This window comes from Ammospiza nelsoni, chromosome 6, assembly GCF_027579445.1.
Source record: "Ammospiza nelsoni isolate bAmmNel1 chromosome 6, bAmmNel1.pri, whole genome shotgun sequence".
Lineage (NCBI taxonomy): Eukaryota > Metazoa > Chordata > Aves > Passeriformes > Passerellidae > Ammospiza > Ammospiza nelsoni.
Window position 1 is genome coordinate 27282380 of NC_080638.1, and position 13563 is coordinate 27295942.

The window sequence follows — 13563 nt, forward strand, 5'->3', positions numbered from 1 at the left end:
CAGTAGCAGTAACATAAAGAAATGCACACAATTTGGTCACTAGTGCAGCTAATTCTGCTTCTAGTATCACTTCATTGATATCTCCTATTTAGAGCAAGTGACTGGATTGCAATCAAGACCTTTATTTTTTAAATAAATGTATCTATTTCTGCATTAAGAAGTAAGCTCCTGTTGTTAATTCTGTTTTGTTTGTCTGCCCTGGCACAGAAGAATCGCCATGCTGCCTACAAAACCCCACTGGAATATGGAAATTAATGCTAATTGCCATGAAGCTCAGAATCTGAGCACTTTGATCTGTAAAACTCAGTGAACCATCAAATGTGTGTGTTCTCTCCTGAGGCTTTTACACTCAGTGCAAGTGAGAAGATTTTACTCTGTGAATAAATGAAAACTCTATATAAATGAAAATTGACAAACATTCATATTTGTAACTATTTCAATGGCTCCATGTGGAAACAATGTATAAAATACTCTTTAAGACATTTAAGCTTTATAATTCAAAATTCATTTCCAACATGTGAAAAGTATCCATCTTCTATCAAACATACTACCCAGGAACAAGGTATAACCCACCTACCTCAGCCAGATGTGCAAGGAGAGCAATACTTTGTACTGTTTTACCCAGACCCATTTCATCTGCCAGGATTCCATTGATGCCCTGCAAAAGATCCATAAATGAACACCTTCACTTAACTACTTTTTAAACTACAAAGAACTGGTAAAACAGTTGCTACTGAACTGAGGGGGAACAGCCCCACTTGAACAACTCTGAAACTTTATCATCTCTTGCATCTGCTCCTGAGAGGTAACTGATCTCAACTATATTTCATTCATCTCTCACTCTTATTTTTCCCCTAAGCCTCTCTGCACTTCATGATCCCATTGTGACCTGGGCACACTCACAAGGACAAGACTGCCTGCAGTTTATCTGCTGACCCAAGCATGAAACAGTATGCAACTCCAAGCAGGAAAAGTCTCCTCCATATATGATCTAAGTGATAAACAGTTGTATAAACCACACAAAGAATACTGAACTCAAAGCCCCTTTCAAAGCTGTTATGTACTAAATAATCAAGAACTTTGATTCAATAATCAAAGAATAATCAAGAACTGGTACATGGCCTACCTAGTACTTTTCTTTTTTCCAAATACATTAAATATCAACTATACACAGTCTATTTTTAAAAACAGTCGATTTTTGGGCTAACTTTAATGACTTCAATAATCCCAGAAGTTATAAAAATTTGCAAGATGTACTAATATACCTGCTCATATAGGTTGGCCAGCCAATTCATGCCTTTCAGTTGATAACCTTTCAGTTTTCCATTGAAAATGGTAGGCTGTGGAATATCTTCTCCTGCTCGGATAGATGGGTTTGCTAAACTGTAGCTCTCTCCAAATCCAGTCCCGGATTTGTTAGCAGCCCGTAAAGCAGCTGCCCGGCTCTCCTTTGCATCTTCATCAAATGATCTGGTCTGAACAGGAAGAGGAAAGTAATGCATAAGATGGTGAATATATTAACTTATCAAGAAATTGTAGTGTAAAGGGCTTTACAAGTCACATTAAGACATGATACTCGTCAGAAATGAAGAGAAAATTAGTCTGTTCCACAAGCCCAGGAGCCTTATGTTCTACTGGTTTAACACAAAATGTGTATATGGAATTAAATTCAAATCTGGTCCCCGGATTAACCTGTTTGACTTGACTGCTATGAAAGATCCTGGTACTGTGGCTCCTGCCAATTACTCTGCTTGCTCTTCTACTTCATGGATCAAAAAAATACATACCCGGGCTTGATGAATCTGGTAAGCATCCTCAGCATTCTTCAGAGCTTGGGCCTTGTAATAGTTGCTATCTGAAAATACCAGACCCATATGAGAGCTCTGCATCAGTAACCAGCCAAACACACAGATAAATTCCAATAATTGCAGCAGTCCTCCTTGCAGAGGGACTGCTGCAATTATTGTGCTTGAAATTGTTAAGTTTTCGCGGTAACACACAGAGTACAGTAAATTTCAAAAGAGTGCAAAGAAAGCATTGTAGATGAATCATTTACCATAATCTTCTTGGGTGATGTTGACCACTACTCCTCCACCAATATCAATCTGCCTTTGGGTAGAGCTGTCTTCCAGTTTGCGCAGGATTTCCTCCTGTATCCCGTCATGTCCAATATCTCGTTTGCGACTCATAAAATGGGCATACAATTCAGTTTGTGTGATCAGGAAGTTCAGTTTTCGCTGTTGTCTCTTAGCCTAAGAGAGGAGCATTTACCAAAAACAAAAGAAGGGGAAAAAGAGACAGGACAAGAGTTCAATGTTAAAATATAATTAAACAACAACAACAACAAAAAAATCTAAAAATGTATCAACAACCAATCTATTTAGATTATGTTAAGCATATCACTTTGAAGTGCTACATTATTAGTTGCGCATAAGAACACTGACCAACTCCATAAATATCTATACTAAAATATTAAAATGTTGTAAATGAAAAGTTTTTTTAAATTCAGTAATCATTACAAAAAACACCATAATCTATTAAGAGAAAGTTTCAAAGTTTTGTTTACACTGAAAAATAAAAATATCAACAAAAAATAGCATGACTTTAGTGGTTTATAGTAAAGGAACTCAGCAGTTAAGAAATGCTCTCATGGCAACCTCACTCCCACATTCTGTTACTTATTAGTAGAGGGAATTATGGTAGTACACATGAGTACATCAATAAGTAATGGATTTGAGATATTATCATTACTCAGCATTCAGCAAGGCATTGCAAAAGCTCTGTTCACCCTTAGGCTCTGGCAAAAAATGCAACTGTTAAAATTTGTCTATTTATCTAAGTCAGCAGAAAACTTTACCAAATGTTAATGAATTTGCAAGAATGAAAGGAACACAATAAATGCAAGCATAATTTAAGCATTATAACACCTTATATTTAGTTTTAAGATTCAACCTTTCCTCATATAAGGTATACATATCTAAAATAACAACCACAGTTTCACTAGAGAGCTTTTACAAGGAAACTCTCTTGAATTCAATCCCTTTTACTCTGTAATAGAGTCCAAGAAGTTGCCAGTTGGCTAACAAAAAAGCAAGCACAAAAAAAATTATGCATCTCGTACATAAATAATAGAATCATCTTACAGCAGCAGGGGAAAAAAAGAACAGGACAAAAAAATTCAATGTCAATGAAAAAGTGTCTTCCCTTCTGGATCCAGAAAGATATACAAACCATTACAAAATGTTGGCCCTTACCAACACTGAGCTGTGTATGTCTGTGAGACATGCACAGCTTCTGATTCCTTCCTCAATTTCACTCAATTATAAAGAATTTATGCAATCTGAAGGTTTTTTTCAATCACCTCTTGCTAACATTAGAATAATTATGTAAACAAAAATAAGACAGCAGAAGACATATGTGGAATAGCACCAAAACAGAACAAATAACTGAATCTCATGGCTTGGATTCAGAAACTCAAATTATCCAGTCACTTCTGTGTCTCCTCAGCATATGAAGTATCAGCAATCTGTGATTTTGCTGTACCTCTCTCATCTCCTCATCCAGCTTGCGTTGCTCCAGAGCCTCCTTCTCAGCTCGTTTCCGATGCTCTTTTTCCACCTTTTCATACTTTTTCCAATAGAGAAGCATCTCCTTGGTGAGACGACGTGCTCGTGGTAGAGTTTCCTTACAGTTTTTCTGGGCCTGGATAGCAGCTCTCCGGACCTCCCTCATGCACTGGTGGGCCAGCTAGAAGGAAATAAGATTTGGGAACAGTGATAAAATGGGCAGATTGTAAAGAAAGCCAGCAAGAAACAGTATTAGATTTAATTATAACCAAGTCTGATACTTCAAAAGAGAAAAAACTGTGACACTTTACTCAGCAGCAATACAAATGAATGAGATACTTGAGCATAACCCTTGAAAAGTACTCAGAAAGCTGTTACCCAGTGTTTGTAAGCAAAGTTCTCCAGGTAGAAACAATGCCAGTTCTCAGAGAAGACTCTGATGAGAAGATGGATTGCTTTCGCAATCACTTGTGCTGAAAACTGCTCTATTTAAAATCTCAGGTCCTCTACATATTTATCTAAATTAAAGCACTTAATATTCCAAGAGTCCCTTTGATTTCACCCAGAATGCTTAAAACCAGCAGGTTTTAATTACTGGATAGATGGGCAACTCAAAAGTTGAAGTGTACCAAAGCCACTAATGTACAGTATCAAAGATTAGTAAATTTAAAATGTACAAACTAAATCTTTCAAAAGCCAGAAAGATCTCATGAAAGGAACTCATGTTGTTTGTTTCATCTGTTGCTTATGAAACAAGACAAAACAACACAGCTAAAAAATGAAAAGCCTTATAATAAATCACAATTACTTGTATACAGTTCTTTCTCCTATATTGCCCTGCTAGTATAGTCAGTATTGTAAGAAACAGAGAGGTTACAGTTTGTTTATTACATCCAGTACAAGGAACAGTATGAAACTAAACACCACCTACCTTTTTGCTGTTGGTTAGGAAGAGGTTACGGGCTGAAGCTTTCTGTTTGTATGCCTGTAAAAGAGCACAACCTGTAAATTAGTTAAAGGGTAATAGCTTCACAGTATTTTTAAAAAATCACTATCTAGTCTTCAGCAGGTACATGCACCAACTTCAGTCATGGACACTACTGTATAATTGACTGAAACAGCTTTTCATCCCTAAATTACTGAAGGCATACATAAATATATTCCAAATCCTGAAGGAAGCATGCAAAACACCTCTTTTTTCATAATTGTTTCTTTAATTACTACTGTTGCAAAGCAGAGGTCTCCTATTCCATTTTTATCACTGAGGGAAACAATATTTTCCACTGTTTCCCAAAGATGTTAAGAATTTATGTAGATCCTATGTTCTTCACATGATCAAAATTCATCTTTTGAAAAAATATGGTCTCTCTCACTGCACGTATCCTTTGTTTGGCTTTTAAGTCCATACAGGATGACACAGTCATGACTTGCAGAATTCAAAGTCTGCTGACTGTGAACTTCAAAAAGCAGGTTCTGAGGTCCACTCTGACCATCTCAGAAAACTACCAACAGTGAATCCAGCCTTCTATTTCAAATGTGCCTGAAGCTTGTGCTGTAAATGATACAAACACTTTTCCCTAATCTGCTTCTGAGGTAAGGTTTGAAAAACACAGGTGTTGTGACTGAAACACCTATTTTTTGAACTCCACTGTATACCTAGATAGTGGTTTGGTCTATACTGCCATCCTGCAGATCAGTGTGAGAACCTGCTAGAGCTTCCTGCACCTTTCATTGCCGAGGGTTGAATAGCCACAGCAAAGCATGTGCTGCATGATCCGTTTAGGTACCACTGGTGATATTTCAACTACACGTTGCTTACCGATTGCAGAATTCCAGTTAGGTCGTTAATGACCACCAGAAAAATCAAGTCTTACTTTACTCTGTTCTTCTAAGTGTCAAGTCCCCACTAAGTTAATTTCCTATTTCACTTTCTTCTATCATCACTGATCTACTGCCATTAGCCAAGCTCACCTTTGGTAACTCCTTCTTAACAATGCTAAGCCACACTTTGCGCCGACGTGCGTTAAGTTGCTCAATAGACAAATGCTTTTTCTTGGGCCCGGGTGGAGGTGTATCGTGGGAAAACTTGGCAAAAACTTTGGTCTGGTGATGGTGGCGTCGTGGTGACTCCTCAGAAGAGAGTTCTTCATCCCGTCTCCTCTTTTTCTTTACTTTTTTCAACTTGCCTGCATGGCAACAACAATCATAAAAATACATTTCTATTTTTGGGTACATTTAATCAGGCACCTTTCCCGAGTAAATTCTCCTAGTCAATTTATATGTTGAACCAAGAAAAAAGCCAAACTTATCCATGTTTTCCAATTCTGGTGCAATTAATTTATACTATTAGATATTTCCTCAGTACTTTATAATGGAAAGATTTTCCTGTTTAATAGAGGGGTGAAATGCAATTACTTCCACCCAGGGAAAGATGCCTTGAGAGTTAAAATGTCTCAGACTTGGTGCATGTTGCTTGCTTTGCGGCAATATTCTACTTAAAGCTACATAAAGGCAAGACTGTTAAAGGTGACAACATTATCACTTGGTACAATAAGTCTCAAAGCAAACTTCTCAGCAAAGAGAAGACTGCATTGAAATATAATGGCACATAGTCATGTCATACCAGCTTTCAGAGGAAATTGATACTGGTATCAGATATTAAAAATGTTCACCATGAGTATGCAAAATTACAGATGCTGCAAGCATAATGGAGAAAAAAACCACCACAGTTAAAGGAACCTGCAAAAAGAATGGAAGCCAGCCTGAAATAACCCCTTTAAAACACAGCTCAAACTTAAGTACTTACACTAAGAGAGTTCACCTTATGCTGACAGCTCATAGCCTTCTCTGCTTCTTTACAGATTTACAACTACTGCCAGCCCAAACAAGAAAGGAAACTGTATTTCCTGGCAAATGTACATCTCAGAAGCTCCAGTTGTTATGTCAGAGATATAATTCTATTCTAAATGACATCAAACATCAACTCCAAGTTCCCTCTATTTTCCAGAAAACATTCACCCCCTGAAACTTCCGAATCGCTAAAACTACAAATTCAGGAATAACTGCAGCAGGTACTGGTTAAACTCTTTAACTTTTCAAGGACCTATCACGTTTTCAAAACACTCTTGAGTAAATGGTCCATGATATGAAACAATGTTTATGGATTCCAAACTACTGAATAAGGTCCACAAATAAAATCTTGAGCCATGAACTCTCCAGTCACACACCTTTTTTCCACCCTAGCTTTCTAGAAGCCAGATGATAAAGCACAATATTTTCTGACGACATTTTTCTTTGCCAGAACTTGGTATTTGCCTGCAAAACCCACAAGTTTTGAACATTTATGTTTAATTAAAGGAAACAACGTAGGACAGAAGTTAAATCCCAGGAGCCATTTAAAAGCATGAAGTTAGTGACTTTACCTTTTATTTTTTTCTCTTCTTTAAACTTCTTTTTCTTGGGCCCTAGCAGGTGGCGCTGCTGCTCGTAGTAGGGGTCGTAGGTAGAGAGCAGCCCCGCGCTGTAGTACTGGTACTGCTGCAACTGAAGGGGAGAGTGAGCAGGTAACAGAGACAGCCCCCAAACAAGCTCAGATCCTGAACATGAAGAAGAGATCAGGAAGCATGCACTTCTCCATATTTTGCATTTGTTATCAACCATCAGAGAGTCTAAAGTGAAACCACTGCTCCCAGAGGTGGGCTCCAAGTTGAGCACAGGGAACCCAGCCCACCTGGTTAAGTAAGAGGTGCAGTGAAGGTTGCACTTTCAGAACATACTGTTCTGTCTTTTCCACACAGGTGCTGCCCAGCAAGACAACACACTACATGAAGAGGTCCAGTTATAGACCCAACATTTGCTTGGCCTGCATTCCCAAATTACATACATGTTCTACTTTATCATTCCAAAGGATGTAAAAGGACAGATTTAAAGAAAAGGTATTTAAAAGATTTCCACAAGGACAAACAGCTTGAACACTCAGATTGTCAGGTAAAAATACAGCTGCCTCAACAGTTTTTCCTCTAAATGATGAAAAATGCCAGTATACTCCCAGCATTATTGAAATTAGGTAGTGAAGAATTCCACACAGGTTACACATAAACAGGCAAATTAAAGGCAGTACTGCTCAGAAACAAACTAATTAAAATCGAAGCATACTTTTAAATTAATAGAAGATTTTTGAAAAGTGAGATCACAAGCATAAACAAACTTTTCTGATTTATGTTCCTCTCCCTCCATAACTGTGTACTGCTGATCTAACAATCTCTCACTGGCTAATTTCACTGGGTATTATTTCTTACAAGTCTGGAAATAAGTATTTGTGTAAAATCTAACAAAGCTATGACCAGTTTAAAAATGTGGTGTATGAATATTTGTGTAGCTATGCAATATTTCAAGAAGCTAATATTGGTTCAGAGCTTTACAAGAAAACAAAAGAAAGAAGTAGAGAGAAGCAAAGACCTGTGTGGAAAAGTATTTCTTCACTCTTCTGGAGAGATTTGAAAAGAATATAAAACAGGAGGACAAATTTTAACTTCAGACACATTCTCAGATAACAGAATAGAATAACCTCCTTCATCTAAGACTTTCTGCTGCAATTCAAATCAGCAGTGAACATTTCTGTAAAAGCCCTTATAATCTGAAAAAATACATTATTAGAATCAAAGCAGCCATGGAATTTGGCTTACTATTAAGAAAAATGCAAAAATGCAGCATTTCTTTCTTTCTAAGAGAAAGAAAGAAAATATCAAAAGAAAGTCCAAAACAAACAACTAGTACTAGTTGTGTACATTAGTGACAGATTCACAGCATCTTTCATTCTATGTATGTAATTGATTCAATAATCCTAGTCTAAAAGTGCTGTTAGACAATTACTGTCTACCAAACAGTATATTTTCCAGTTCACAAAATTATGAGTTTTGATAAAAACATAAGAGCAGTTAAAATAATACAGTTAAAGGAAAGAATAAAAATCAAGAAAATGTAAACATTGTTTTTACCTCCTTGTCTTTGCTATATTTACTTTGATGCAATTTTTTATACTTGTGTAATCGCAGCATATCGTGAAGTTCCTCCCTTGAAAGAGAAAATTCTTCTTCCTCCTCTCCATCCTCATCACTTGGTGAATCTGTGTCACTGGAATCATCACTCAGAAGGATACTCTAACAAGAATAAATGGGAACTAATTTAACAATCCCAAGTCCCTATTTATGCAAAGGACTCTTCAGCCTTTACCTAATAAAGGGGTGTGGGTCTCACCCAACAATGATACTTAGTACTAACAACGTGTCCATCTAATAAGACTCAGAAAATAGATTTCTGAGGAGCAGACCTGTATAGCAGTGAATCCAATACATATTTTCTGATTTGGAGGAAAGTAGTTTTCTGTTAGTTTGTGATAGTTAAATCATTTTAGTCCACTTTGTCTGTTTGTGGTCTCAGCAAAGCAGCAGTGAGAAAAGCCAGGATAACAGCAAGGGTATTTTGTGATGTGTCGTTTGCAGGTGCTTCCCTACCCCATTTGTAGTTTGTCCTGCTATTCTACCACTTCTACCTGCATCGGTTTCTGCAAGTTTGGCTCTTGTTTGACCTCTTGGCAACATGTTTTTGCTAGCTTGAGATGGCTACAATACAGTGAAAACGCAAAGAGCGCATAAAGCCACCATTCCGCTCTCTTCTGCCATCCTCACTGAGACCTTATAGTGAGTTCAACATAAAAACAAATTTTCAGTCAAGTTCCAAATCTCCATTTAATACCTTTTATAATATATTAGTTTAATTTAAAATTAATTCAGTTTCTGAATGTAAACTAACTGCCAAGCCCACCGTGTAACTCCATCCTCATGTGCCACATCCACATGCTTTTTGGACACCTCCAGGGATGGTGATTCCAAAACTTCCCTGGGCAGCTTGTTCTAATGCTTGACCATCCTCCCCAGTGAAGAAAATTTTACTAATATAAAATCTAAACCTCCCTTGGCACAACTTGAGGCCATTTCTCTTGCCCTACTGCTTATTACTTGGGAGAGCAGACTCATCCTCACCTCACTACAATCTCCCTTCAATGGAGTCCCCCCAAAACCTCCTTTTCTTCAGGCTTAATACTCCAGCTCCCTCAGCAACTCCTCCTAAGACTTGTGATCCAGAGCCTTCCCCAGCTCCACTGCCCTTCCCTGGACACACTCCAGCACCTCAATGTCTCTCTTGCTAAGAGGCCCAAACTGGACACGGGCTCGAGTTGTGGCCTCACCAGGACACAAAGTACAGGGAGACAATCACTGCCCTGGTCCTGCTGGCCACACTTGCTGATACAGGCCAGGATGCCATTGGCCTTCTTGGCTACCTGGACACAGCTGGATCATGTTCAGCTGCTTTCAACCAGCACCCTCAGGTCCTTTTCTGCTGATCAGCCTTACAGCCATGCTTCCCCCAGCCTGTTCTGCTGCATGGGGTTGGTGTCACCCAAGTGCAGGATATTCACTGCATTGAACCTCATGCAGTCAGCCTTGGCCCATGATCCAGACCCCTCTGCAGTGCCCTCCTGCCCTCCAACAGATCAACACTGCCACCCAACTTGCCTGGAAGTAACTGAGGGTGTATTTGATCACCTCATTCAGATCACTGATAAAGACAATAAACAGGACCAGGCCCAGAACTGAGCCCTGGGGATCACCACTGGAGCTGGCCACCAGCTGGATATAACTCCACCACTGTCTGGGCCCAGCCATGCAGGCAGTTTTTCACCTGGTAAACCATGCACCCATCCAAATGTGAGCAGCCATCTTGTCAAGGAAAATGCTGTGGGAGATGGTGTCAATGGCTTTACTGAAGTCTAGTCAAGACATCCATAGCCTTTCCTTCATCCATTAGGCAGGTCACCTTGTCACAGAATATGATCAGGTTGGTCAAGCAGGACCCAACCTTCATATAACCATGCTGGGCTGGGCCCGATCCCCTGGTTATCTTGCACATGCTGTGTGATATAACACTCCACAACATTTCACAGAGCACCAAGGATAGGGTGACAGTTCTGTAGTTCCCTAGGCCCTACATCCAGCTTTTCTTGTAAATGGTTGCCATGTTTGCAAACTTTCAGCCAATTAGGATCTCCCTGGTTAGCCAGGACTGCTGGTAAATGACTGAGAATGGCTAGGTGGGTAACTCTACTCACAGATTCCACAATAGCTGCATTTCTTTCCAATATTCTTACCTTCAGCCACTTTCTGCTTTTCTTCAGTTTGGAAAAATTATACAAGCTCCCCTTTTCAGACTTTGGTTCTGTTTACAGAAAAAAAAATAAAGTTCTTAGAAATAATGCTTTTCCAGACTAACCCAAAGAAAGTCAAGACTCAACCTAATACACGCCCACCTGGCTGGAGTACTCCATTCAGGGAATGTGTGTTCAGCATCCCAGAATTCCCTGCTCCAGAAGACTCTCCAAGCAAGGAGTCTGGAGGCTCTTCCTTAACTTGCATCAGGGGATCCCCAGACTGAGGCAGCAAAGGATTGTCATCCAATCCATCTTCACTTTCATCACTGCAAGAAGATCCGTAATACAGTGACAATGACAGGAAAATATTCAAAAGAGAAGATGACCATCCAGCTTTCTTACATATGGGTATTTGTCTAAAGGTTTGAGAATTGACACTGCTTCATATGTAATTCTACACATTAGAAATATTGCTGTTAATAATTTCCCATTTACCCCTTAGCAACAGTTAACCATGAGATCAGCCTGGCTATGTTATCAACCTGCACCTCCAGTCTTCAACTAGGTGTCTAGTTTTAGAAGCATGAACTATGCAAGTCAAACCAAAGCATAATATTGTCATACTCATTTGGACATGTAAGAAATGTACATATACTTTTTCTAATCCTTTTGTGGGTCTTAATACATGCTTATAAATATATCTGTTAGCAATTGCCCATTCTGTTAGCAGTTCTGTAATTCTGCAATACTGAAAACACTGATGAAATTACATATTTGATTGTTTTGGGATAGAAACACACATTGATGATGCCTCATTGCTACAACTTAGACAAATTCTGCATCTGACAAGTCTTTCCATTTTCTTTATGACTTAAGGCTGTAAGTGTCCCAGAAAATCTACTTAGGGCTTCCTCATTCTACTTTTTGCAGACAAAGAAAGTTTTGGCCACTCAGCTACAAAAAAAGAGCTTTAAAACATTGTACTAATTTGTGTATGAGCTGGTAGCACACTGTATTATCACTATGAACTGAGAGAAGCACAGTCCAAAATCTTTTATACAATAAGAGAATATCCCAAGTTGGAAGGGAGCCACAAAAATCTTTAAGTCCAACTCCTGGTCCTGCACAGGAGAGTCCCCAGGAATCACACCATGTGCCTGAGAGTGTTGTCCAAAAGCTTCTTGAACTCTGTTGGGCAGGTGCTGCAACCCCTTCCCCAAGGAGCCTGTTCCAGTGCCCAACCACCCTCTGGTTAGAGAACCTTTCCTTAATATCCCACCTAAATCTCCTCTGACAAAATTTCATGTCATTGCCTCAGGTCCTGTCAGTGGTGACCAGAGAGAAGAAATCAGAAAAGCTTTGTTTCAAAACTCAAACCTAATGCTAGATTTACTATTAAATTTAATAATATTGTTTAGATTTCCCCTTCTCTAGGCTGAGCGATCCAAGTGACCTCTCCTAAAGCAGAAGAGCTTCTAATGAACAAGTCACTGATAAATTCTTCATATTCTGTAGGGTTTGGAACACTATTACAAAAATGCCTGTCTTTCCTTGGGCACTCCCAAGGAGTAGAAAAGCTTTTGGTACCTGGATATACTCCTGTTAAAGATGGCAGATGTCTGTCGTAAGAACTGATCCAGTTGCAGAGCTTTTTCCAGGTATTGCAGATAGAGGGGTTTTGCCAGCTCTGAGCAGCTGCCATCCTCCCTGGCACCCAGCTCTGAGGCCATAGAACAAACTTCTCCTCATGCACAGGTGCCTCTGAACACACAGCTGTAAAAGGAAACAATGGCCATCAGCACCACAACTCCTCTGAAATGAGCAAACAGGTCCCTGTTTGACAAAAAAAAAACAAAAAACAAAAAACCAAGACAACTGTGGGCAAAAGCTTAGGCTGCAGTTAATAGGTATAGTAAACAAACAGAAATTGCCATTCAACTTTCCACCACAGTACTACCACAGCCACAAACTAGATTCTTAGTTTTCTGGTTTATGACTTTGTGGTTGCTGTTTGATACGAACAAGCACTGTTTTAACCTAATATGATAATCCAAGTGGTGACATAGAAATTCTAAGTATTATGAAGACAGTCCTCAAGCAACCACAGTAAGCTTTCATCACGTTATTAAAGTAACATGCTCAACCCTGAACAGAAGGCATATATATAACCAACTCAAAAAGGAAGAATTACTAAAAATATTGCTCCTCTGTTTTTTTTACCATTCAGTTCACAGCTGTAGTCTACTGAATACTTGTAATATTTCTCTTTTACCTTACAGTAATGCTCTTTCAGCACTGAAAATATAGCTGTTACCTGCTGGCAAACAAGCTACAAATACTTGACCAAAAACCCTTTCCTTCTAAAGCACAACTGTTATTTTATTAAAGAAAAATAATACATAAAAAGGCATTTTCAAGATACTTTTTAATATTTAAAAATTTAGAATGTATTCTAGCATTGTTTTTCCACTAGTAGGAACTTTTTTTATTTTTCCTCTGGATTTAAGATTCTTAATAAATCCAAATGCAACTCCTGCAATATTTGCATACTACATACTCTGGAAACAAAGGTATCAAAACATCTTATTCCTCTGTCAACTGCAGCTTTCTCTTCCTTCAACTACAAAGGACATCATAACAACTGTTACAGAAATAGCTCTGTCAACTCAAATTTTACTTTTCTTTGACTACAAAACATGCCATCACTGTTATAGTAACAGTGAGAAAGGTAGTATGTGATTTCCAAAGCCAGAGTTGTTACTTTATAAATCAAAGTGCTGTCAAGATCTT

General features: G+C 38.6%; 1 protein-coding gene across 4 annotated transcripts in view; it reads right to left on the bottom strand.

The window, feature by feature from the left end:
* Positions 1-13563, bottom strand: part of INO80 (INO80 complex ATPase subunit) — a 62149-nt gene that overhangs the window by 42143 nt on the left and 6443 nt on the right. For 3 of the 4 annotated variants that reach the window (XM_059473994.1, XM_059473996.1, XM_059473995.1), the window contains 12 exons: positions 12361-12546; positions 10933-11099; positions 10774-10841; positions 8564-8725; positions 6989-7109; positions 5538-5752; positions 4498-4551; positions 3544-3747; positions 2057-2252; positions 1788-1855; positions 1266-1475; positions 578-658 (listed from right to left, as the gene is read on the bottom strand). In XM_059473994.1, coding sequence (XP_059329977.1) covers positions 578-658; positions 1266-1475; positions 1788-1855; positions 2057-2252; positions 3544-3747; positions 4498-4551; positions 5538-5752; positions 6989-7109; positions 8564-8725; positions 10774-10841; positions 10933-11099; positions 12361-12503 — 1689 coding nt within the window. In that variant the 5' untranslated portion in view covers positions 12504-12546. Of the gene's footprint in view, positions 1-577; positions 659-1265; positions 1476-1787; positions 1856-2056; positions 2253-3543; positions 3748-4497; positions 4552-5537; positions 5753-6988; positions 7110-8563; positions 8746-10773; positions 10842-10932; positions 11100-12360; positions 12547-13563 lie in introns of those variants that run through there. The other variant, XM_059473997.1, reaches the window with a different exon arrangement.